This window comes from Rhinatrema bivittatum, chromosome 1 (genome assembly GCF_901001135.1).
Source record: "Rhinatrema bivittatum chromosome 1, aRhiBiv1.1, whole genome shotgun sequence".
NCBI lineage: Eukaryota > Metazoa > Chordata > Amphibia > Gymnophiona > Rhinatrematidae > Rhinatrema > Rhinatrema bivittatum.
The window spans coordinates 763,218,586-763,244,286 of NC_042615.1; the positions used below are offsets into that span (position 1 = coordinate 763,218,586).

The 25,701-nt window shown below is 44.7% G+C and overlaps 1 protein-coding gene across 1 annotated transcript in view; it reads right to left on the bottom strand.

Annotated features, from left to right (window-relative positions):
- SEC11C (SEC11 homolog C, signal peptidase complex subunit) overlaps nucleotides 1–25,701 on the bottom strand; it is a 62,260-nt gene that overhangs the window by 26,377 nt on the left and 10,182 nt on the right. The window contains exon 3 of the mRNA XM_029579475.1: nucleotides 4,969–5,118. Within this exon, the coding sequence (XP_029435335.1) occupies nucleotides 4,969–5,118 (150 nt within the window). The remainder of the gene's footprint in view (nucleotides 1–4,968; nucleotides 5,119–25,701) is intronic.

Here is a 25,701-nt window from a genome sequence, read left to right on the forward strand (position 1 = left end):
GGAGTCAGACTGAGAGGACCTTCTCCCACAAGTTGCACCAGATCTGCGAACCATGGTCTCCGTGGCCACTAGAACACGGTCTTGGGATGTGATTCTATGCGCCTGAGGACCCGACCTATGAGGAGCCAAGGAGGAAAGACGTACAGAAGAATTCCTGTCAGCCAAGGGCACACCAGAGTATCGAGGCCGACTGAACAAGAGTCCCTTTCAGCGACTAAAGAATCTCTCCATCTTGAGTTGAGCCGAGTCGCCATCAGATCGAATTGGGGAGTGACCCACCTCGCACAGATGTGGTTCGCCTCTGGGGACAAGTCTCACTACCCAGGATCCAATTCTGCCTGCACGTAGTCTACTCCCACTACTTGTGATGCGGCCAGGTCTTCAAGATGAAGCTCCACTTAGGCAAATAATCTCCGGGCCTCCAATGCATGACTCTTCGTGCTGCCCTGCTGTCTGATGTATGCCACAGCCATTGCGTTGCCCGAGTACACTAGAACCATGTGACCCCGGACCGGCAGAAAAACCTCCAGGGCTCGACGGACCGCCCTCGTCTCGAGGTGATTGATGGACCAGAACTTCTCCTCTGGTCGCCATAGACCTTGTGCCGATCGGCCCATACCCACTGTTCTGCAGCTTGAGAGGTTTGCATCCGTGGAAACCACCACCCAGTCCAGAGGCTCCAGATCCATCCCCTTCTCTAAACTGGGACGAGACAGCCACCATGAGAGACTGTAATTGGACTCTCGAAGCAGAGACAAGGGAAGATGAAACTCCTCCGAGCATGGACTCCACCTGGACAACAGTATGCATTGCAGTGGTCTCATGTGCACTAATGCCCACGGGGCAAAGTCCAACGTGGATGCCATGGACCCAGACCTGTAAATAATCCCATACTTTGGGCACCTCCAGACGAAGACAATGCTTGACCTGAGACTGCAACTTCAATACCCAGTCCGCTGCCAGGAAAACCCTGTCTTGCTGAGTGTCAAAGTTGGCCCCTAAGTAAACCAGTGACCGAGTTGGCTCCAGCTGACTTCTTCTGCACATTTATAACCCAATCGACAAACTAAGGTGGCTATTACTCTTCAGATGGACTTCTTGCATTCCTTCCTGGACTTCGCTCGAACCAATCAATTGCCAGATATGGATGGACCAAAATTCCCTCCCCATGAAGAGCTGCAGCCACCACCACCATCGCCAAGCCGAATGGGAAGGCTCTGAACTGAAAATGTTGACTCAATACTGGAGTGAAGAAACTTTTGATGTTCCTGCTGAAAGGGGTTGTGCAGATATGCTTCCATCAGGTGTAGGGAGGCGAGAAATTCTCCTTTGTGAACTGCTGCCAATAGGGTATGCAGTGTCTCCATGCGAAAGCACGGAACTTGAAAGAACCGATTCACCTTCTGCAAATCGAGAATGGGCCAAAAGGAGCCCTCCTTTTTCGGCACCACAAAACAAATGGAATATCTTCCCTGACCCTGCTCCTCCAGAAGGATGGGAACAATGGCCTTGGGGACACTGCAAAGGCTGCTCACCCTAAACACTGCCTCCTGCCTGACACGTGAGACCACGTGGGACTCCACAAAGGCCTTCCGAGGCGGGCACAAAAAAATCTAGGAGCATAGCCCTCTTGTATCATCTCCAGCACCCAATAGTCCGAGGAAATCTTTTGTCACTCCTCCTAGAAGCTGGACAATCTGACTCCTATAGCTTCTATGGAGGAGAGGGGACCACTGGCTTCACTGGACTGATTTTCCGCTCCCAGTGCCCTGCCTGATGCTGTCTCTGCCTGACCTGTGTACTCCACGAAAGGACTGTTGGCACGTGCTGCCCTGTTTCGAGACGGAAACAGATGAGGACTTGCTGAAACGAAATGGACAGGAATCCTGAAAATGAGCCTGAGAAGGAAGCACCTTCTTACTGGGTTTCCCGTCCTCTGGCAATCTATTCCCTTTGGACTCCCCCAGGACCTTCATCAACTGATCCAGGTCCTCTCCAAATAACAGCTTCCCCTTAAAGGGAAGATCACAGAGCTGGACCTTGGATGATAAATCGGCTGGCCAGTTACATAACCACAGCAGCCTACGAGTCGCTACTGAGGAGACCATGCAGCGAGCCAGCATACACACCAATTGTACAAAGCATCTGCCATGTAGGCTATGCCTGCCTCCAGACACGCGGCCTGCAACGAGCTGCTGTCCGTGGAGGACACTGGGTCCTTCTGACCTCAGAGACAGGCCCTTTGCGGGAACAGACTGCTGCCCAAAGATTCAACGCTGAGACCTCAAACATCCGTTTGAGTTGCACCTCCAACTTACGATCCTGGACATCTTTCAGGGCTGTTGACCCGGCCACCAGGATGGTCGTCTTCTTGGTTACCGCCAAGACGGCCGCGACCACCTTTGGAATCCTCAGCATTTCAAGAGAGTCTTCCATTAAGGGGTAAAGCTTGGCCATTGCTCTGCCAACCTTCAAGGCCAGCATCTGGGGAGTCCCGCTCCCAGTTCACCAGATTTCAGATCTTCTGGGGCAACGGAAAAGCGCTAGTGGGTCCCCTCAGCCCATCCAAGACTAGGTGAACACCCGAATTTTCCGACTCTTCCTGAGTGACCTTCACTCCTAATTATTCCAGCACCTGCAGGATGAGGGGGTGAATTGTCTCCCTCTGGGACTGGGAACTCGTCGGGATCTGGGTCATCTTTTGCGCTGTCAGGGGTCGGCGGTATCTGGGTCAGCTCCTGCATCAAGGAGGTCCAACTGGGACTGTTCCAAGTCCTCACAGTCTCTGGGACCAGCCTCTGCAGCCGCATGGTGCAAACCCAGGCGCTGAAGAATATCGCCAGTTCCTAAGAAGCCAATTTAGACTTTTTAGCCACAGGAGCCGATCACCTGCCCACCTTCTTCCTCCACTTCTCCTAGCCAGGTAGGCCTTATGGAGAAGGAGAATAAAATCCAGGGAAAAATCTCCCGATTCATCTTCCCCCGATCCTGGGGGACTGTCAGCTGCCTCACCCTCCCCTTCCGAGGCATCCTGCCTGACCGGAGAAAGCGCGGGGAGAGAATTGTCTGACCGCCCCTGTGGTCTCCTGCACTGCCTCCCTGGCGGCAAGGGGAACAGACCCTGCTGACCTCCTGCTGCGATTTCCTTTGTGGCTCAAGGGTCCATCCTGCCCTGAAACGCATGCCGGGCAGAGGGAACGCAAGTTGAGACCCACTGCTGCCTCACCACACGCACGCAGGCTGCCATTTTAGTTTTTGGCACCATGTCTCCCAATCGCACCTAGAGGTGCTCCCCCAAGAGGCCTCCCGCGCAGCGACGCTCACCGTACTCGGGTCCACCGAGCTGCCACCAGGAATGGGTGCAATCCCCACTCGGGAGTTCCCAGTAATGCTGAGAGTCCAGTCAGCCCCACCAGAGCACAGGACTAAACAAGGAATGAGGTACTGTGGTTCCCTCCTGGCAGTAGCGAATCTCCAGAGCTCCGGGTTAACAGCCAGGAACTGCCGCTCAGTCCTGTATCTCTCAGCCCTGGCCGACAGCTCCTGCTGACTAGGCCCTCTCCACACCAAAGTTCCTGCTAAGCTCTGCTCTTCCGCTTCTTGTATGCTACTGGTTTTTTTTGTTTTGTTTTGTTTTTTTTTTTAAATAAGGAAATTAAAGAAGCTTTATTAAGTGGGAACTTCCCCGTCTAAAGGAAGAAGGACGAGTGTGTGCCTCGGAAGGTTGAGGGAGTCAGGACCCTTGGCTATCGGACCATCCGGTACGCTGCAGGTGAACCCAGTAAGGGGTATCCAACCCCCTGGTGGCCTGAGGTATGGCCCACGATGATGCCTAGGCACCTCAGGGAGCGTCCATGATCTGGAACCTAAAACTACTGTAAAACAAAAAAAATTTTTTTTTTTAACTTTAAGTGCAGCTCTACCATCTGCTGGAGACAGAGAAATACAAAGGTCCTGCAGGTGACACTCTCAATTAAGTAGCACTGCCTCAATGTTTTGTTCTCTGACTCCATCTGCTGGAAGGGATGAATACTCCACTGTTCTGGACTGATCTGGGTATGTTTAGGAATCCTTATTGCTCAGATACAGTTTTCACCCACTTCCACTGGGTCTAAAGGAAGAGAACCATGGTTTAAAATTTTGTAAAAACTTGAAAAAACATGGCTTATGCAAGTAGCTTTTAATGATTAGAGTTTAATCAAGTTAGCAAGGATAAGATCCAGATTGGTAACTGGCCATCTCCTTGAAATTCTGATGCCATATAGTTCAGCATGTCATGCTCTGCTGGATTATTATAGTAAAATTTATGCTTAATTGTTTTATGATTGTTTTGTTTTATTATTGTGATTTTGATTGTCTTAAATTTGTTGTAAATCACTTTGGAAGACTTGTCTGGAAGGCAATTAATAAATGATTTTAAATACATTTTAAATAAAGAGGGTATGACCTAGTTTTCCTTGAGAAAGCCTAGAGTCCCACCTATGAGTCTTCCCTAACAAACTAGTAACTTAAGGTGCCGTGCTACAAGTTATATTCTCAGAGAAATTCCATAAGAGGAATGTATAACACTACGATCTTGCACAAAGTGGATTTGTAACCTCCTTTGAACAAAGCATTGTTATATCGGACAAATCACAGTACTTTTGTTTCATCAAGTGGGGTCATGGATAATATTTTGTGAGAGAGTTGTGCCATGTTTTGCTACATCATTTAGGCCACTTTCAGAAAATATAACTTGAGGCTTTACTTTTTTTGTTTACGGTAATTTCTGAGCAATTATAATTTATTAACCTCCTTTATGAAAAGATTCACATTTTTTTCACCCTCACACTGCACCAACTGGTTCAATTTCTTTCAAAATGACAGTAACTAATTCATAATAAAGCATTTCTACCTTCATTTGCCAGACTAAGAAAAAGATTATCACATTAAATAATGGAAAGACTAGGCAAACATAAAATGACTTACTTTTCATGAACTTTGATAACTCTATGAACTATTGGAATATCTCTGCCTTCCACTTTGAAGACTACAATTTCCCCAGCTCTGATAGGGTCTTCCTGGAAATTTGTAAGGAACAAAAGGTCTCCTCTGTGAAATGCTGGCTCCATACTGCCACTATAAAACAAAATACAAAGAAACAAAGGTTTCTGCAGCTTTCAGACAACCATAAACAATATGACTGAGAAAACAAAAAAATGGACACAGTCAAAAGCATCATATTCTGTTATTATGACATCAACATAATTGAATAAGAAGTGCAAATATTCTGATATGCTCTTTAAACAATGCTTTAGAAATAATTCAAGTAAAAATATGATCTTGATTTTGCGCATTCTATTTCACAATAAAGAAAGCAAGAAGTAAAAAATAACCTTAGAATAGAAACCTGAAACCATATTTTCTGCACAAAGATTTATTTTGATTCCTAATTTTCCCTTTTTGTCCACTGCAGTGAACCCCTACTATTCCTTCTCTCTCCCCTCAACAAATCTGCTGTTGGTCCAATGAAAGGCATCACTGATACTTTTTTTCCATTAGAATTCCTCCTGGGGGAATTCTGCGCAAAAATAACCCCCCAAAATTCTGCAAACTTTATATTGGTCAAAATTTACATGACAGTCTTTAAGTAATTACATTTTAAATTAATAAAGAAAAAATTTATTATTCAGATGCAGAATTTTAAATATTTTGAGCAGAATTTCCTTACAGATTCACTGTAAGAGTATCCCTTCCACTTGCTCTCTCTACTCCCCTGGCCACTTTGCCCTCTCAGGCCCAAACTCCTCCACCTACCAGTATCTCTCCCCACTACCTCTAGGCTCAACCCCGTCTACTCTATTGCCAGTTCCAGAGTTTGACCCCATTCTCAGTACTACCCGTCACACAGGCTCCCTCTCTCTCTCTCACACACATGCTCCCTCTCATTAGTACACATACACCCTCATACAGGCTCTCTCGCACACACACATACAGGGTCTCTCTCTTGCATACACACCCACACAAGCTCCCTTTCTCTCTCACACAGGCTACCTATGTCTCTCTCTCATACACTCCTTCACACAGGTTCTGTCACACATACACAATCCCTTCACACAGGCTAGCACCCTCACATACACGTGATCCCTTTTTCATGCACATAAGCTCCCAATCTCTCTCTCTCACACATTTCTTCACAATCTCCCCATCTAGGCTCCCTCTCTCTGGCATCCACACTCAAGCATCCCCCCCGCTCTCTCACCTTCCCCTCCCCCACACCCCTCTCCCTGCTCTCACATATTTACTCTCACCAGGACCCTTCATCTTCGCCGCGCTCCATTCGCGGCATGCCGGGTTCTCCTCTGCCATTTTCTGCGCAAATTCGGTGCTCCGCTGTAGCATAGAATTCCCCCAGGACTAGAGAATGCTGAAGTTAGGATATTTTTCCTCATTCTTAGTCAGATATAATTAGATTGGTGAGGATAAGTTAGTCTGGTGGATGATGATCATGGGATTTATGGGGTGGGAAGTAGGTGGTTTTGATTGATTGATTACATTTTTTCATAATGGTATGCTAGATGAAACATTATTAGAGGTGATTTTGTTTGGGATTGTAAATATCACATTCTCTCCTGGACTAACACTCCTACTAGAATTCAGCACTGCACTTAATGTGAGGACAAGGGAAGCAAGAATCCTGGTATGTAATTTGAGTCAGTTGATTTTTAGGCTTATACTGGGAAATGATGTCTCCGTTTTCCAGATTCACCTGTAGGACCCATCATTTCCAGCAGATGTATAAAAGGTAAACAGACTAATCAGAATGATGACCTACAGCAGACACTTGTCTCAGTCCTGGAACTGGAATCTCTCCAATACTGTAGCACGATTGACGGTAGGCACTAAAAGGGTTAGGAATGAGGCTGCCCAGCCAACAAACTCCTTATTCATGATTCACACAGTTTTTATTTTAAATCATATGTTTTATCACCATGTTTCCGGTATACAGAAGACAAAAGGCTGAGACCAAGATGTCAAATGAGGCAGAAGCTTTTTAACACACAATAAAACCATGCACACATTTTCTCCTAGATGGTGGCATGAAAATGCAGGTTAGACTGTCTCTGGAAGATAAAGATGTTAACGGTGATTTGATACATGGGGGAATGACCCCAATATGACTTTTGTATAGGATCTTTAAGTTGATTAGCATTTGTAGTATTCTTTGATAAACCATATTAGAGAACAAATTACTAATATTATTACACAGATGTCTGTTTGGACCAGAGGTAGTCCCACATTAAATATTTTTTCAAAAATCTCCTGGACTCCTGCAGTGTTATTTTATTTATTTGGATTTAGCTTACGGCAAGTTGCCTACTGTACATGGATGTATTTCCCAGTTCCCAGAGGGCTTACAATTTATGTGCCCAGTTTACTAAACATTTTTCCCCACAGACGCAAATTGGGAGAAAACCTTCAGTAAATAGGCCTCTGTGTTTGTACCGGAGGCAATGGAGAGTAAAGTAGCTCATCCAAGATCACAAGGAGTGTCAGCAGACTTGAACCCTGGCTTCCCTGATTCCAAGTCTGCTGCTGAAATCATTAGAGTACATTTCCTCTGTGGAATATGTGTGTGTATATATGTGTGTGTGTGTGTGTATATATATGTGTAGATAGAAATATATATATATATATATACACATATATATACACACACACACACAGATTATATCTATCTATATATATATATATTTTTTTTTTATATACCAGGACCCTTCATATTGTGCAGTGCTGAATTCTAGTAGCAGTGTTAGTCCAGGAGAGAATGTGATTCTTTACGGGCTGATTACACACACATGCACTGCTTCCATTGTATGCAAATCCATCTCACGCATATTCATTGTGGATATCCTGAAATCCTGGCCTTTTTGTGGCATTCAAGGACTGGAGTTCATTATCCCTGGTCTACATTTTCTCCCCTTCTGCTTTTAATTATGGATTTTTTTCAATTAATTTTACTGTTTTGGCCATGTTAGTTTTGGAAACAAGTGTGCTAACTTCCCTCTGAACGTGGAAAAGTCCAAAACTTTTCACATTCATACTTCGTGTAACTTGCAAGCATAAAAAGCTATGTTGGTGGGATGGACAAATAAGCGGAGATGCTTACCTGAAACAGGTGTTCTCCAAGGATAGCAGGATGTTGGTCCTCACACATGGGTGATATCAGCCGACAGAGCCTGGCATGGAAAACTTATGCCAAAGTTTACAGAACTTTGACTGTGCCTCACTGAGCATGTCCACACATGCCATTATGCCTCACCATTCACACAGGGTCCCTTCAGTCTTGTATTTTAGCATTAAAAAAAACCAGAGAATCCAAATCTACAGGGAGGTTGCCCAATCTTAGAAGGCCCAGTTGGCCTGTGTTTGTGTTTTTCAGTTGACCAGGCCAATCACCTTGAGTTACACTGAAAAGGTGTGCACTAAATACACTAAATAAACTGGATCTACTAAAAGTTGGCAATTGCTCCGTTTTGTGATTTTTCACAATCACTTAGCTACGAAGATTTAAACTTAACTTTATGCATATCATGTTTTTGCCTTTTGGCTCAATTTACAAGAAATCATGTGACAAGAATTCAATCTCATTACCATACATGAGATAAAATTATAATGGCAATCAATTAGGAAAATGTTATGCAAACTAACTTATTGGTGTGTAATTTAGAGATGGTGTCCTATTTTACCTACTGTATCAATAATGTTCTCCAAGACTGCGCCTCAATCATCTTGCTGGTAATTGCACTCTCCTGGAATATTCCATTTCCTTGAATAAAGATCTTTTCTTTTAACTGCCAGTGTTAAATGTTTATTTACAGCCCACAAGAAGGTGGGCGAGTTTTGTGAGGAGTAACATCCTGCTGTAGTCTGAAAATACCCATTACAGGTAAGCCACTCTGCTTTCTCAGAGTACAAGCAGGATAGCAGTCCTCATAAAAGGGGAATCCCTAGCTACAGGCTGTGTCCAACAACAAAAAGGGGAAATGAGCAATGGGTGCAATAATATTTTTATTGGCAGCAAGCCTTTTTTCCATTTTATACTTAACTTATGAAGGGGCAGCCTGGAACAAAGACTGGCCCTAGGAGGGAAAGGAGTTGGGTTCTACACCTCAAACAAGTTCTCCAGGTCAGACTGGCCAAACCTATTGTTATGATGGCCATCGCTGTCTAAACAGTAGGGAGATATGAATGAGTTGAGGGAACATCATGGGGATTGATTGAAGATGAGTCACCAACACTGCCATGGCTCAGATGGAGTGAACCTTGACATGGTCCACCAGATTCAGCCCCACCTGAGCATAACAAAAGGAGATACAATCTGCTAGCCAATTATAGATAGTCTGTTTGGCAATGGCACTCCCCAGTCTGTCTGTGCCAAAAGAAACAAAAAGCTGGGTGGACTTTCTATGGGCTTCTTTGCACCAGTTAAAAAGGCCAAAGCTCTTTTGCGGTACAAATTGTGCAATGGTGGTTCACTGTGGTAGACAGATGGCCTGGGAAAAAATTTTGGAAGGACAATTGACTGGTTAAGATGGAATTCCAACCACCTCCGGCAGAAACTTAGGTTGCTTCTGCACACTCATCCTATCATGATGAAATTTGGTATAAGGTGGATGGTGCCATCCTAGATCACTCTATGTCGATACACATAGATTAGGCCAAGTCACCTGATCCAGACAAAGCCCCTCTATTACAAGGCAAAAAGACCTAACTCGGCCGTGCTAATATCTATAGGCCCTCCGCTGCTTAACATGAAATAAATATACAACCCAAAGGCTGGAAAACAGCCTGAAAAGAAAGAAAGAGAGAGAAAGAAAGATTATCCATGGGATCCTGTGAAAAACAGCTCCAAAAGCTTTCCTTGCAGTAACTGTGGAAGGCAGAGATAAACCATGACCTAAAGGCTCCACAGAAAAATGAGACTGGGGAGTCCTGCAGGGAGTGGCTAGGGCTGCACATGCCCAGTAAGGTATTCTCAAAGCTTCTAGCAGCTTTGAATTCAAAAGTTCCATGCCGTGCTCTAATGATGTCGCGTGTGTTTTGGGACTGCCATCCTGCTTGTCCCTGGAGTTAAAAACCATTGCTACTAGACAACTAGCAAAATGAAAATGACCACCACCTGTTACCTGCTGTTATTTCAATAAGCCTCCGACTGCGAGTCATGGACACTAAGGCACTGAAAAACTAAACCTCTTTGAAATGCAGTTAGGTTAGACAACTTGCATGTGTAGCATATACTGCACATTGAACAAATGAGTCTTGGAAAGATTAAATAAGGCAAGCATTTGCTAAATACAAACCTTTACTTGAAATCTTGTAAAGAAAAATACAACAGTTTTCATATATAAAAGAAGACCCAACCCTTACTAGCATCATCCTTTAGCATGCTGTGGATAGATAAAGAAAGACGATGATACAGGACAAGCTTGACATTAAAAGTTTAGACAAGATAAAAACTGACTGATTATACAAGGAGTGCAAAAGACCAGAAAGAATGGAGGAAAGTGGCTGTAATATCAAAGGTGCCCCAATGGGGCACTGACTGAATAAGAAACCATTTTAATTAAATGTACAGTTAATTTTGAATTTGATAAAAATCCTTTAGAAAATCCTGCAAAAAACATATATATATTTTAAATGCTGATATATACGACATTTGGAGAGTTCTTTTACCCAAAAGATAAACAGTATACATAGTTAGTGCAAGCACCAGCCTTTTATCTTATGCAAGAAAAGCCTGGCTATGCTTTGAGGCATCATTCATACCTAACAATGAATGGCCTGGTTCAGTAAGGATTCTCTCCCATTCTGTGTCTATGGGAAGAAGGTTTAGGGTATCAGACTATCACCCTCAATCATCTTTCTAACCTTAGTGTAGTAATATTTGATTTTATTTTCCATTTACACAGGCCCTACTGTCATTTTAACTGTCAGTTTTTAAAGCTCACACACTTTTTTTATACGCCATTTTACTTTTGTTAGTCTCAATAAATAGATAAAATAAAGGCTTTAAATTACAAAAGCAATAGATGGAGATAGGAAAAATTCAGATACAAATTGTCAGTAGTATACCTATCATGAATACAAGCATTCCTATCCAAAACATGAGGGACAACTGGGATAATAAAATCCTGGCAATCTTTAATACACATACGGACCTTTGTTTTCAGCGTATATTTTATTTTTGTGTGTTTATGAAAAGGAACAAAAGCAGGAAAAAATCAGGGGGGGGGGGGGAGGATCCTTTTTCCCCCACTGATTTTTTACAGCTTTTGTTTATTATAATAGACACGGAAATTCTTGAGAAAAATTGTAAAAAAAAAAAATAAAATAAATAAATAAAATTTAAAAAAGTCCCTGAATACATAACACAATGTCAATTTACGTGATGACCAGGGATTCTAAACTTCTGGCAGGATTTGCCCATCAGGGACAAATTGCATTCAGCATATACATGCTTACCAGAAACGGTGTTTTCCATAGAACCATTATATGTGGGTGGTCATCCAACAGCACCGAGTGGACTTGTCTCTCTTAGCTAGAGCTTTAAGCTTTACTGAGCATGCCCAGACGTTCCTACCTGAGCGCTGCCTCTTGAACCTTTTCAGTCTATATCAGCAGTAATTCTAGCTGCAGAGTAGACTTTCCAGAGAGGTGGGTAGATACTCCATGGATAATTCATCCTGCTATCTATGGAAAGGAGAAATTACTACTTGCCTGATAATTTCCTTTCCTCCAATCAAGTGGGTTGTGCACCTCTACCAGCAAATGGGGACTGAATAAAAGCTGAAGTCACACACATATAGCCCTGCCCAGACATCAGCCCACCAGTATTCCCTGGAAAAGCCAAACTGGACAAACTGATTATTATTGAACATGACTTAACAATCAACCATTCATTCTTCCAACCAATAGGGAACACTGAGCACAGACAAAAGAATTAATATTCACTAAAATGAGGGTCCTATTAAGACACTTACCAGTCCGCCAACAAATAGCAAGAATCACCCTCTGCAACGTTCACACCTAAAGGGTGAACCAAAGGCAAAAACTGGCAGCCAAGGGCAGGTCTGGGATTGGCCTACCTTCATTAGAGGAAAGGAAATTATCAGATAAGTAGTAATTTCTCCTTCCTCTGCACACAGGCAGGCCAATCCCCACAAGTGGGATGTACCAAAGCTACTCCTGAACAGGGCAGGAGGCTGCCCGCGGTCCAGTTAACACCACACGCATGAAGGTTGCACCCTTCGGAGCCCGAACATCCAAGCAGTAATGCTTCAGAAGGTTTGCAAGGAAGACCACATCACTGTTTGGGAAAAACTCGGCCAGAGACAATAACCAAGGCTCCACCCACGATACTGCCTGAGCTCTAGTGGAATGCTCTCTAACTTGCTTAGAGAAAAAGGAATTTTGGCTTCCACAACATTGTTTTTCCAATGGGCTATAGTTGCTTGTGTTGCTGGTTCCCCCTGTTTACCTCCACCATGGAGCACAAACAGCCAACCCTACTTCCAGAAATATTTAGAAATCATCAAGTACTTCATCTGATGCTGCCTGAGTTCCAAGGCCCACAAAAGATGATACTCATGCACAGCACTATCCCTGTCCAGCATGGGCAGGGGGAAAAAGGAGTAATCCAATTGAAACTCTCGAAATCACTATCGGCAAAAGAAGTCGCACACTGAAATGGTCCAGGGGAAATCCAATGCACTGAACAGATTGCCATGAGAAAAAAAGAAACTTCAATGCAAATAGCCACAAGGAAAGACCTTTAGTGGATGAAAGATGGGAACTGTTTAAGAACCGGAACATATCTGGATCAGAAGACAATGGCCTGCCATTAACTTGCCCCCTATAACAAGCAAGAGCTACCATTTGAACCTTTAGGGTGGCAAGGGCCAAGTCTTTAAGCAAACCTTCTGGCAGAAATTCCAAAATTAAAGGAATTTCCTCTTGAAAGACTACATCTCACTTCTCACACCAGGCCTCTCAACTCTGACTGTGATAAAGGCCAGAGATGTAGAAAAATCTATTCTGGCCCAGAGCGAAGTAGAAATCACTGCAAAAGGATAGCCATGCTTCAACAACCAAGAACTTTTGAGGGCCAAACCATATGACAAAAACAACCCAGATCGTTGTGTGGAATGGGTCGCTGATGCAACTGATCTGTCCTAAGCAGCAGCCTTAGAGGACTGCTCACTTGCTGCCAATCTGGAGCCATCAGAAATATGGTTTTGATCTGGCTAAATCTTCTGAACAATCCCGCCTATCAGTGGCCATGGCGGGAAGGCATATACCATCCTGACCTGTGGCCACATCTGAATGAGAGCATTGATATTCTGCACTCTTTGACCTCTACTACGAATGAAGAACCGTGATACCTCTGTTGGTGGTGGTGGACACCTACAAAACCAAAAACCGAGTACTTCAGTGAACCACCATAAGCTGAAAAGCTTTGGTTCCGCCTTGATGACTGATGTAGCCACTGTTGATGCATTGTCTGACAGTACCATGACCGCACAAGCTGCCAGCTGCTCGGCAAACTACCAACATGTCAGTGGAACTGTACACGCTTCCAACTCCTGACTGTGAGCCTCAACTGAGAAGTCTTGCATCTGTCAATGAGAACCAACTAGCTCGGGAACTCCAGGGAAATCTCCTTCCTGAGATATCCGCCTATAGCCACCATTACAACAATGCTCACAGCCAGGGGCAAATTAATTCACACCATGCACTCCTGTGACTGCGGATGCCACTAGGAAAGCAACGTGCGTCAAAGTGATCGCAGGAGCATCCTTGCATATGGGACAATGTCCAAAGTGGTCACCATCGACCCCAGGACCTGAAGATACGACCGCACCGTTAGACTAATAGTCCTCCTCAGGGCCTGAACCTGACCAACTAACTTCTGAATGCAACTCTCTTGCAGAAATACTCTGCCCAGCTCCATGTTGAATCGTAAGCCGAAACACTCCAGCATCTGAGATGGCTGTAAGCCGTTCAGATACAAATGTACTAGGATGCCTTTTTTGTACAGAGATGCTGCAACTACTACCAGGAACTTGGAGAAGGTCCTGGGAGCAATCGCCAGCCCAAAGGATAGAGCTTGAATATGACGGCCCAGAATGGCAAGGCTCCTGGTGAATGTATAGCTATGAGTCCTTCAGTGGTTTGTTAATGATTAAACAAGTGCATTGAGTAACCCTGTTGGGTACCTCTTAAAATGAATGTATGAAACAACCACTGTCCATCTTCACATTTTTTATGTGAGTATAATATTTTTTGAGCCATTTTTTCCTCATAAACGTTGACTTATTGGGATTTACTGTGATTCAGTGAGGCTTTTTCCTATTTGTTTGTTTATTCTGTCAGATCTAAGACATGAGAAACTCCCTTATTTGTACTTCCAATATTATGGAATGCAAAGTTTCCATCCGGAAATGAGAAATGCCAAAGACAATTAAGATACAAGATGGATCAATGGACCACTCCTTCTTGGGTTTGACAGGAAATGGGAATAGCGTCCAACAGCCTTCTGAACATAGTCTCCAACACCTCTCTCTTCTGCGGAGAGTAGCACGGAGAGACCATAAAAGACATCCAGAGGAATCTGAAGGAATTCCAGAACATAGCTGTCTTTTATCACTTCTAGGACCCACTGGTCCGTCATAATCTGGACTCACCTCCATAGGTGAGTTCCCGCAACTTCATTGTGAAGACTGAGGAGCCCTGGGAATACCTTCACCGCCACACTCGATTCTGCACCTGCTGTCTTTCAGCCACCCTGGGGGTTAAGTCCATGCCAGGAACCAGCTACCGGACCAAGGCTCACCTCTGAGGGATCTCGGAAATCACCTCAGGAATTATCATTTGGGGGAGGGACACTTAGGTTTCACCGAAGGAGAGCGGGGCTCGAACTTCTTAAAGGTAAATTTCTTTCTTCTTTGCTGTAATTGTTAACACTATTCTAGAATGTGGTATAGTGTCCGCATCTGCTAGGAGAAGGAGAGATACTGAGGAAGTGAGGTCAGTGCAGGGGTATATGTACCCAGGATGACATCAGCTTTGAAATCTGACTCGGTCTCCCATCTGCTAGCAGAAGAGCACAATACCCATTGGTCCTGAGTCTGACTACACGCTAGGAAAGTCACAGCCTGCATCAGCTAAGAATGCAGCCTCCAGTTCTATACCGATTTGCCATCGGGCCCTGCTCCTTGCGTCTCTTGAAACGCAAACCAGTCCAAGCAACTAGGGAGCAAAAAGACAAAAACTACAAATTCATTGCCATGGCCTCAAAGACTGGCGTAATGATAGCCTCAATCCGCCTATCCTGAGCATCGTTTAGAACTGCCCCTCCTTACCCCAGGATGGTGTTTTGCTCGGTAACAGCACCTACTAAGGTAGTCACCTTTGGGAATTGCAGAAGTTCCCTTGACTTTGATCCAAGGGCTACAATCCCACTAAAGCACATCCCTCATGAAGTTAACTTCAGGGATGCTCCATTCAAGGTCAATCAACTCTTGAATCACATCCAAGAGGGGAAGAAACATGACATCTTGCGTAGGATGACCAATATGGTGTCCTTTTTGGCATACCCGAAGAGTCATCCCCAACCACAGCAAGCATCTTTAGAATCTGAGAAAACAGACTTGGCAAGACACCTCTGTGAAAGAATGGGGGAAAAAAAAAAAAGTCCTACATGGCTCCAAAACCAGAGAATTTTCCCCTCTTCTAGGGGGGAAAAAAATCCAAATCCTCATCCATATCCTCCTGACCACCTCCAGGGACCGTCCCACAGCAGTGCTTCCATGCACAGGCTGAAAAGTGGGAGCCCCGAGTATGCAAACCCAACAGAGAAGGGTTCCACTGGGTGACCCTAAAGAAAGGTCTGAAGACCCTGAAAAAAAAAATTCCACCCAGGAAAAGGAAGACTGAGCCACACCAGGACCCATAGGTCCAAACTTAACACTGTCCGACTTACCCATATCTCTCACAGATGTCTCTGACATGGGAAATCAATTAGGAGGGGATACATTTGTTGTATCGCCTTCCGCCCCTCTCCTCTTAGTCCGAGGGGATGGCCCAGCATCAGCTACATCCAAAATAGGTAAATCACCTTGTTCAAACAGTGCCGACACAAGCTTAGAGAAAGCAATGGCTGTATTGCCCTTATATGGCAAGCCGTAAGCTCCCTGAGCTATAGCTGTCTGGCACCAAGAGAGAGACAGCCACCTGCGCACACCAACTGTGTCTGGGAGTACACGCGCAATATGCACCCACTAAAGGGCCAAGGTAGCATGTGCCCAGACAGCATGTACTCAGATACATATAGTACGCGCACAAGTGCCTGCATGTGCGTAACCTATTCGCATAAATTCCCCCTCCCGTGCTGAAGAACACATACACGTATACTCCGTGGCCTTATGCGTCCATGAGCAAGTGCACTCATGTTCGTTCACCACTGGGCAGCGCACTTACCTGCCAGCACGTGGGAAAAAATGCCAATGCAGCCTAAGAAACCAAGCCTTTCGAATGGGGCCTAGCCAAAGGCTGCTCAGCATGCCAAGCCTGCACTACCTCTTAGGGATGTGAATCGTTTGACGATTTAAAAAATTGTCCGATATTTTTTAAATCGTCAAAAATCGTTAGAGTGCGCGATACAATAGAAATTTTCCTGATTTATCGTGAAAAATCGTTACTCCCGTTAGTGGACACTAACGGGAGATATTTGGGGGGAGGGCGGAAAAACCGGCACACCAAAACAACCCCTAAACCCACCCCGACCCTATAAAACTAATCCCTTACCTTCCCCCTCCCTCCCGAACCCCCCCAAAATTTTTTACGAGTACCTGGTGGTCCAGTGGGGGTGCGGGGACCATTCTCCAGCTCTCGGGCCATTGGCGCCATTTTGGCTGCCACTCAAAAATGGCGCCGATGGCCCGATAAAAAAAAAAACCCAACCCACCCAACCCTTTAAAAATGACCCCTTAGCTTCCCCCCACCCTCCCGATCCCCCCAAAACATTTTAAAAGTACCTGGTGGTCCAGTGGTGGTCCCGGGAGCGATCTTTAAAGATGGCGCCGGCCATCCAGTCCTCCTACCATGTGACAGGGGCCGGCCAATGGCATGGATACCCTGTCACATGGTAAGGGCAAAGGGCCATCGGCGCCATCTTTATGAGTGGCAGTCGATGGCCCGAGAACGGGAGATCGCTCTCGGGACCACCACTGGACCACCAGGTAATTTTAAAATGTTTTGGGGGCGGGATCGGGAGGGTGGGGGAAGCTAAGGGGTCATTTTTAAAGGGTCGGGTGGGTTTTTTTTTTTAATTGGGCCATCGGCGCCATTTTTGAGTGGCAGCCAAAATGGCGCCGATGGCCCGAGAACGGGAGATCGGTCCCCGCGCCCCCACTGGATCACCAGGTACTCGTAAAATGTTTGGGGGGGGGGGGGGGAGTTCGGGAGGGTGGGGGAAGGTAAGGGGTCAATTTTAAAGGGTTGGGCCTCATTAAAAAAAATTAACGATGTGAATCGGAACCGATTCCGATTCACATCTCCACCGATCAGATTTTTTTCTCCCTCCAAGACGATCGGGCACAAGATTCACATCCCTACTTTAAACTCCACAGAGCAGTGGGGGGTTAGGGGGGGGGGGGGAGGATGCCAAACACCCAGCACAGAGGGAAAGAGACCTAATAAGGAAGGAAGAAGGAAACTAAAACCTCCCTATACTTTTCTTCTTCTCTTCTAATTTTTTTTTGCGTACCTGAGCTCAGCCTTCCCTGGCTGACAGCATGAACGGGTCTTCTGTTATGGGGGTGGGGGGGGGGAAGGACACAAGCAATCACCACTGAGCCCTCTCTCTGGCTCCAACTGTTTTTTGTTGTTGTTGTTTTTTTTAAGTCCATGCCTGAGGTAAGATCCCTGACTGAAAACACTCAACTGAGGGAGGGACCCACTGGTGTCACCTTAGAAGATTTTTGGACACCACTTGAGCTTCTCTTCTCTTATTTTTTTTTTTTTTTACCACAGGCATCTCCAGAAGGGAAATGTATGTCCACCATCTGCTGGAGTCTGAGAATACTGGCAGGCTGTCAGGGCTATATGTCTGTGACATCAGCTTTTACTCAGTCTCCATCTGCTGGTAGAGGTGCACAACCCACTTGCAGGGATTGGCCTGCCTGAATGCAGAGGAAACATTTATAGTAAACAAACTTGCTTTTTACATCGATAAGCAGGCTGAATTAGCCATTACATGTGGAGAGTCCCAAGCCAAAGGTTGCAGCGGAGCATTTACTGAGTAAGCAACCTATATTCCACCATGAAGAATGGACTACTGCAAGAACAGATTAGGGAAAGCTGCCTGTCCAAATTTACTGTCAGCTCTTGCTAGATTGTGCAGACAGTAATGAGCCGTAAAGGTGTGAACTGATGACCATGTTGCAGTTTTGCAGATATCGAGAGGCACTTCTCAAAGATGAGTAATCAAAGAAGCTCCCCTAGTTTTTATATTATTTGAAATAGTAAATAATTCTATTCCATTCATGATTTTATAGAACTCTATCATATCCCTCGTCAAAAGCCTCTTCCTCAAGCTGAACAGCCCTAACCTCTTTAGCTTTTCCTCATAGGGATGTCATTCCATCTTCTTTAACATTTAGGTCATTCTTCTCTAAACCTTTTCCAGTTCGGCTATATCTTTTTGACATGCAGTAACCAGAATTGCATACATACTCTAGGTGCAATCTTACCATGGAATGATACAGAGGTATTATGACATTCTCAGATTCATTTTCCATTCCTTTCCTAATAATCCTTAACATTCTCTATGGTTTTTTTGACTGCACACTGAACCAAAAAGTTTAAAAATTATTGTCCACAATGATGCCCAGATCATTTTCCTGGGTTGCAACTCCTAATCTGGAACTGACATTGCATAACTACAGTATGGATTATTTTTCCTCTATGAGCATCAATTTGCATTTGTCCACATTAAATTTCATCTGCCATTTAGAAACTCCATCTCTCAGTATCAAAAAAGCTTCTTGCAATTTCTCATAATCCACTTGCGCTTTTACTATTCGGAATAATTCTGTGTCTTTGAGTAGGCATTTGGTTTGACTTTTCAAATCTCTACAGAAAACAAGTGGTCTTGTAAAAGATACCCAGCACTTCTTCCTGAAAAAATTTTCCTTGATCAGGCGATGTCTAGGTGGGTGAAAAATTGTATGCCTTGACAAGACCTTTCATAAAGATTCTCAGAGCTACTGACAGGCCAAACGGGAGTACCTTTTATTGATAGTGGGAAAAATCCAGTTTCAAGCGAAAGTACCACCAATGGGAAGGATAGATGGGTATATATGCATATGTATCCTTTAGGTTCAGAGCACATATCCATTCATCCTTTTGAATGAAAGCAAATTGTACTAAGGGAATTCGTTTTGAATTTGTCTCACAGTAGGTGTTTGTTCATGTTTCTGAAGTCCAAAATGGGCCTCAATCCTCCTGATTTCTTGAGGAGGAGGAAATATCAAGAGTAGAAGTCCTGCTCATGTTGGGAAGCACAGATGGGCTCTATCGCTCTTTAAGGAAGAAGTGATTGGACTTCCAGGCAAAGCAGCACCAGATGAGAGAAATCTAAGGAGAGTCACACAATGTGCAAGGGCTGGTAGGCGAGAGAAACTCAAATGGTATCCAGTCTGCACAATTTCGAGGACCCAAAAGTCTTATCTGAAGCCACACTTGTAGGAAGATCTGTATTCTGCCCCGGACTAGAAGAGAGGGGTAAGGGCTGTCCAGAGGCATCAAATACTAGGACCCAGTTTGGGTTAGCTCTGATACATAGTTTTAGGATGATAATGTTCTTGCTGTCAAGTTTTGGCTAGAAGCTGGTAAAGGCAGTATACGGTACTGCAGAAAAGACTGGTAAGGGTGTCTGTGGAAGTATGATAGTTTATTTGCAAAGAAGGAGCATCTTTGAGTAGACAGCTGTTTGGGAACTGTTGAGAGAGACTGTACTGCTACATTCTAATCTTTTATCTGAGCGAGCATTTCTCTGAGCTTTTCGCCAAACAGATTCTCTCCTAAACAAGGAAGGTCCACCAATTTTGATGAAAAATTCGTGAAGGCTGCTTGTACTAAGCCAAGCTAAACATTGAGCCCCAATTGAGGAGGTACATGAAACAGAATTGAAAAGAAAGACAGAACAGAGGTGGTGATGGAAACATTCTTTCACATCCAGAAGTGGTTAGGGATAATAGCTACCACTCTCTGCAGGTTGAAGAAATGGCTAACTTCTGAATGCAGTCGTGGAGGTATAGAATACCATATAGAATGGGTGAATAGAGATGCAAGTGGTAAGCATGGAGCTTTGAAAGACTTTCTTGCCAAAATGTCAAGCTGTCTATGATCCTTTCTTGGAGGCAAGTTTGAGTGAATTGTCTTTTTCATAGCAGATTTGACCAGTACAGACCAATGTGGCAACTGGATGACCCCGAACCCCAAAGACTATTGAAATCTGTTTTAGGTTGAGGATGTTGTGGACCTCCGAGGAGCAGGTACCCAGGTTAGTAGTTACCCCGAAGGGCAGAGAGAGAGCTTCCAGCGGCTGGACGGAAGCAGCAGAGCAGCGTAGACTGGATGAATCCAATCCATTGCTAACTCAATGAGCTAGCAAACAAGTGAAGGCTAAATACCCGGATGTTGTGACGTCACTCGAGGGGGGACGCCCCCGAGGTTCGCGCCATAGCTGGAATAAAGATGTAGGTAGCGTGCGAGCACCCTAGTAGGCCCTTGGGAGGAACATGACGGGAGGCAACGCCATAGCCATTCTGGGGACGCTGGAGAGGGTGGCTTGCAGACGCGGCGATAGCCATTTTCCCAAGGTAAGCGGGACGAGCCGAGAACAAGGTGAGGCATATGGGGCGAAGCCGTCTGAGACTGATGGACGCAACAATATCTTAACTGGTAACCTGTGAGCGCGAGCTTCTGTGTCCTTGAAAAATATATAATCAGTCTCTTAAAAACTAGGTGATTTTTTTGTTTTTGCAATGCCAAGTATCATGCAAATAAACGTTTTGAGCAAAGATTGCACTTATCTGATGGTTGCAGCTGAAGCTGTGTGTTGATCATAATAAACTTAACTCTGCTTAAATTTGAAAGCTGTGTGCTTATTCCAACGATGAATCCATGATTTGTAGTATTCCTTCACCCTCTTAAGCTGTATGCTTGTTCCGATGATGAGTACATGATTTATAGTACTCTTTCACCCTCTTGATGCCGTCTAAACACCTGACACCGCAGCGTTTCGGAGAATACTCCTTCTTCAGGGGAAACAGCCAACTTCTTGAATCCTCACATGTTCAACGTAAATGTGTTTGCAAGCAGCTCAGCTCCTATACAGAAATAACTAATTTTGTACTTATTTCTTTGTATTTTGATTTATATTTAAAATATGTATTGTCCAACTTACTTAGGCTCTTGAACTGTTTATGGAAAGAAATAGAAAGAATGCTCACCTTTACTTTTGTAATGATGATCAGCGCTTATTTCTATGGGATGTCCTTACTCTTATGTGTCTTTTCAGCATCTGATGCGGATCCATGTTTGCATCATCATTTTATTCCTGAAAAGCCCGCAAAACAGCAGGGTGTCGAACACTGGTCCTAACCATATATACCACAAATAAGTATAGCTCTTGGCATCATACATATGGCCTATGGTTTAAGTGTATACCACTCTATTTTATCATTTAAGCCATTAGGCTCTACAGTATCTAATCCAAAAGTTCTCACGAAAATTTAGCTTTGCATTGCGATCGCCCCCTCGTTTGAGCAATGGGATGTGCTCTAATATTGTCTATTTGAAGTCGATGAAGGAATGTCCCTTGGATATGCAGTGTGGTACCAGAGGTGTTTCAAGATCCTTAGTAGTGATCGGACTGCGATGTTCAATTAAATGGGTTTTCATCTTGCGGGATGTGTGTCCTATATACAATTTTGGACACTGACATACAAGTACATAAACTACATGATCTGAATTGCTGTTAGTACTGTGTGTCTATCACTGTGTAACCAGTGTTTGGATACTTCCAAGATGGCCCTGCTATAGTCAAATTACAAAAATCATATTTCATGCATGGTGTATGTTCCCCTTCTGCTGTGAGTGACTGATTTTTCTGTCAATGCCGCTTTTACTATATGTTGTTTAATGTTGGTTCCTCTTGCATATGAAAACATTGGTAGAATTCTGAAGGTCTCATGTGTCATTAGGACATGCCAATTCTGCTGAATTATTTCTTTAATGCATTTGGTGAAATTCGTATGTTTTCACACAGACACTATGGCTCCCCGATCTGATTTTGCTTTATATTGCAAAAGTTGGTCCCGATCTGAGAAGCGAGCTCGTGAAAGCTTTTTTGATTACTTTTTTAGGGTAACCTCTTTGTTGCAGTCTCATGGAAAGCAGATGAGACTGGTTGATAAAATCCTCATCTTGGGAACAGATCCTTCGTACACGAAAGAACTGGTCCACAGGAAGCCCATTTTTGAAGTGTCTAGGATGATGACTTTCAAATCAACAAGTTATTTCTATCTGTGGGTTTACAGAAAAGGGTGGTTTGCAAGCCATTTTCTGTGCGCTTAATCAAAATATCCAAAAAGGCCAATGTGTTACAATGTTATGCAATTGAAAATTACAGATTTGCATTTGCTGTTCTGTATCTGTCCAAACACAAAAATATGTCAAGGTATCTGGCCCACATCTGTACATGTTGAAAAAATTTTGAAGCCATCAACATCCCACCGATGTTGATGGCTTAGTGTCCATTGGTGCGGTTCTATGGCTCCTTGATGCTGATGTGCTAGCCTTCTCAGACCTGAAGAGTTGCTCCATCTGGAACTGGTATTGACAATCCAGGATGGCAAATCAGAGGAACTGCTGATGTTCCTGCTGGATGGGAATATGCAGATACGCCTCCGTCAGATCCAGAGAGGCGAGGTAATCCCTTGCTTGAACAGTCATTATGACACCCTTTCTCTCCTGAAATGCATGACTCGTAGATGTCTGTTGACAGCCTTGAGATCCAGTAAGGGCCGAAATGACCCTTCCTTCTTGGGCACAACAAAAGTAATTGAATATTGACCTGTATTTTGCTGCAATTCAAGAACGGGAATCACCGCTTTTAGAATCAACAGCTGTAGTAATGTCGCTTCCACTTCTACCCTCTCCTGATGGGAGCTGCATGGAGGGAACATGAATGCATCCGGAGGAATGCGTAGAAATTCTACAGCATAGCTGTAGATAAAACTAGGATAGACGATGACCTATCTCCTTCACCACCAGGTGAGCCCGCAATCCTTCATTGGGAAGACCAAGGGGCTCTGCCTCCAGAGCCCGTATCCTTTCGAGGACCTTGGTGGCAAAAGGACTGAGACCTGTGGAAGGGACAAGATCTCTGGGAAGAACATCCCTTATAAGGCTGAAAACGGCAGTAGTCTCGAGAGCGGCCACTTGCTCTATAAGTCCGGGAAACTGGCTTATCTTCCAGCAAATGCGGGATCTGGGTTTCTCCCCATTGACTTGCCATTTTTCCCAATTTAGTGTCAAACAAAAGCGAGCCTTTGAAAGGCAGCTGTGGGCTTTCAAAATAGTATCTGTGGACCAGTTGTGCAGCCTGGCCGCAGTAACTGAAGCATCTCTTCTGGTGGCTGTGTGTATCGAGTCACAGCCCGCATCTGCCAAGAAGACAGCCCCCAGTTCTATCATACATCCTAAATTGACCAAACACCACTAGATTCTTGACAAAGCAAGGTAGCCCGATCTACCAAGGCACAACATGAAGCAATTGGTAAGTTCATTGTCACTGCCTCGAAGGCTTGCTTCAGAATAGCCTCAATCCTCCTGTCCTGAATATCTTTCAGATCTACACCTCCTTCTACCTCTTGGTACGTTTTGTGACAGAACACACCAAGGCATCCACCTTAGGGAAACACAACTGCTCTCTAGCCTGCAGATCCAAGGGGTATAAACCTGCTAAGATGGAACATCCCATTCTAGATCAATCAACTCCTGGATTGCATCCAAGAGGGGGAAGAAACAAGAAGTCTTGCACAGGGTGACTAAAGTAGGATCCTTTTGCCCAGCTACTCTGAGGGTCTTCAGGGTCTGAGATATCAGACCTGACAACTCATCTCTGAAAGAAACAAAAAAAAAGTTCTATATGGCTCTAAATCTAGAGGAATATCCCCTTCCTCACCAGGAGAGCCCCCACCGTCATCATCGGTATCATCCTGATCCACATTCATTCGAGCTCTGTCAGACCGCACCACTTAAATTTGGAGACAGGTGGAAGAGCAGTTAGAGTGCCTGGACCTACATTAGTATGAATTTCTGCATCAACAGACCAGCCCTGCAAAAATGTCTGCAATCCTTGGAAAGGTTTCACCCAGGAAAAGTATGCAGAGTCCATTCCAGACCCCCATAGGCCTGAACCTGACATCCAGCATGCCAACGTCCCCTAAGGACTCGACCCACGGACCAATCAGTGGAGACGACACCCCTGCAGTGACTCCCCTGGCTTCACTCTGAAGGCAAATCTCCCCAAGCATCCAGGCAGCACTAACTGAAAATTGGTTCTTACCTGCTAATTTTCGTTCCTGTAATACCACAGATCAGTCCAGAGAAGTGGGTTGTGTATCCCTACTAGCAGGTGGAGTCAGAGAGCAAAACATTGGGCACTGCCATATATACGAGAGTGCCACCTGCAGTCCCTCAGTATTGGACTGTACCCAAGCCCATAATAAATGAAGAAAGGCCGAAGTGGGTTGAAACGAAACAAAACTACAACCCCTTCGGCTACTGAAATCAACTGAAACCGAATCAACATGCATGAAATTGCTCTGTCGAGAATCTCTGTTAAAAAAAAAAAAAGGAGCTTTACGAACAATACAGCAATCTTAACTGCATATCCAGCCAGTCTTTCGGAATCTGAATCAAGGGGTGGGCCTCTGGACTGATCTGTGGTATTACAGGAATGAAAATTAGCAGGTAAGAACCAATTTTCATTTCCTGAACTTACCCAGCTCAGTCCAGAGAAGTGGGATGTACCCAAGCCACCCTAAACTGGGCGGGAACCCGAAAGACCCGCACGCAGAACACTCACACAGGAGGAGGACTCCCCCGCAGCATTAACGTCAAGGCGATAATGCTTAGTGAATGTGTGCAGGGATGACCATATACCACGGCCCTACAGATTTCCTGAGGCGAGAGAAGCTTGACATTCTGCCCAGGAAGTAGCCTGGGCCCGGGTGGAATGAGCCTTGAGACCCAAAGGTATTGGACGCCCTCGGACTATGTAGGTCGAGCAGATGGCTTCTTTAATCCAACGGGTGATAGTTGCCTTTGACGCTTTGTCTCCCTTTTTTGGACCACCGAAGAGAATGAACAAATGATCAGACCGTCGGAAATCATTAGTAACTTTGAGATAGCGCAACAAGGCGTGCCGTAAGTCCAAGAGATGAAGCTCCTCCTCCTGAGAGGAAAGCCGCGATCCCCATGCAAACACCGGATGTTCCACCGTCTGGTTGACGTGAAAGGCCAAGACCATGTGCAAGGACACCAGATCATCGTAAATCCTCAGAAAGGGGTTGTGACAATGTT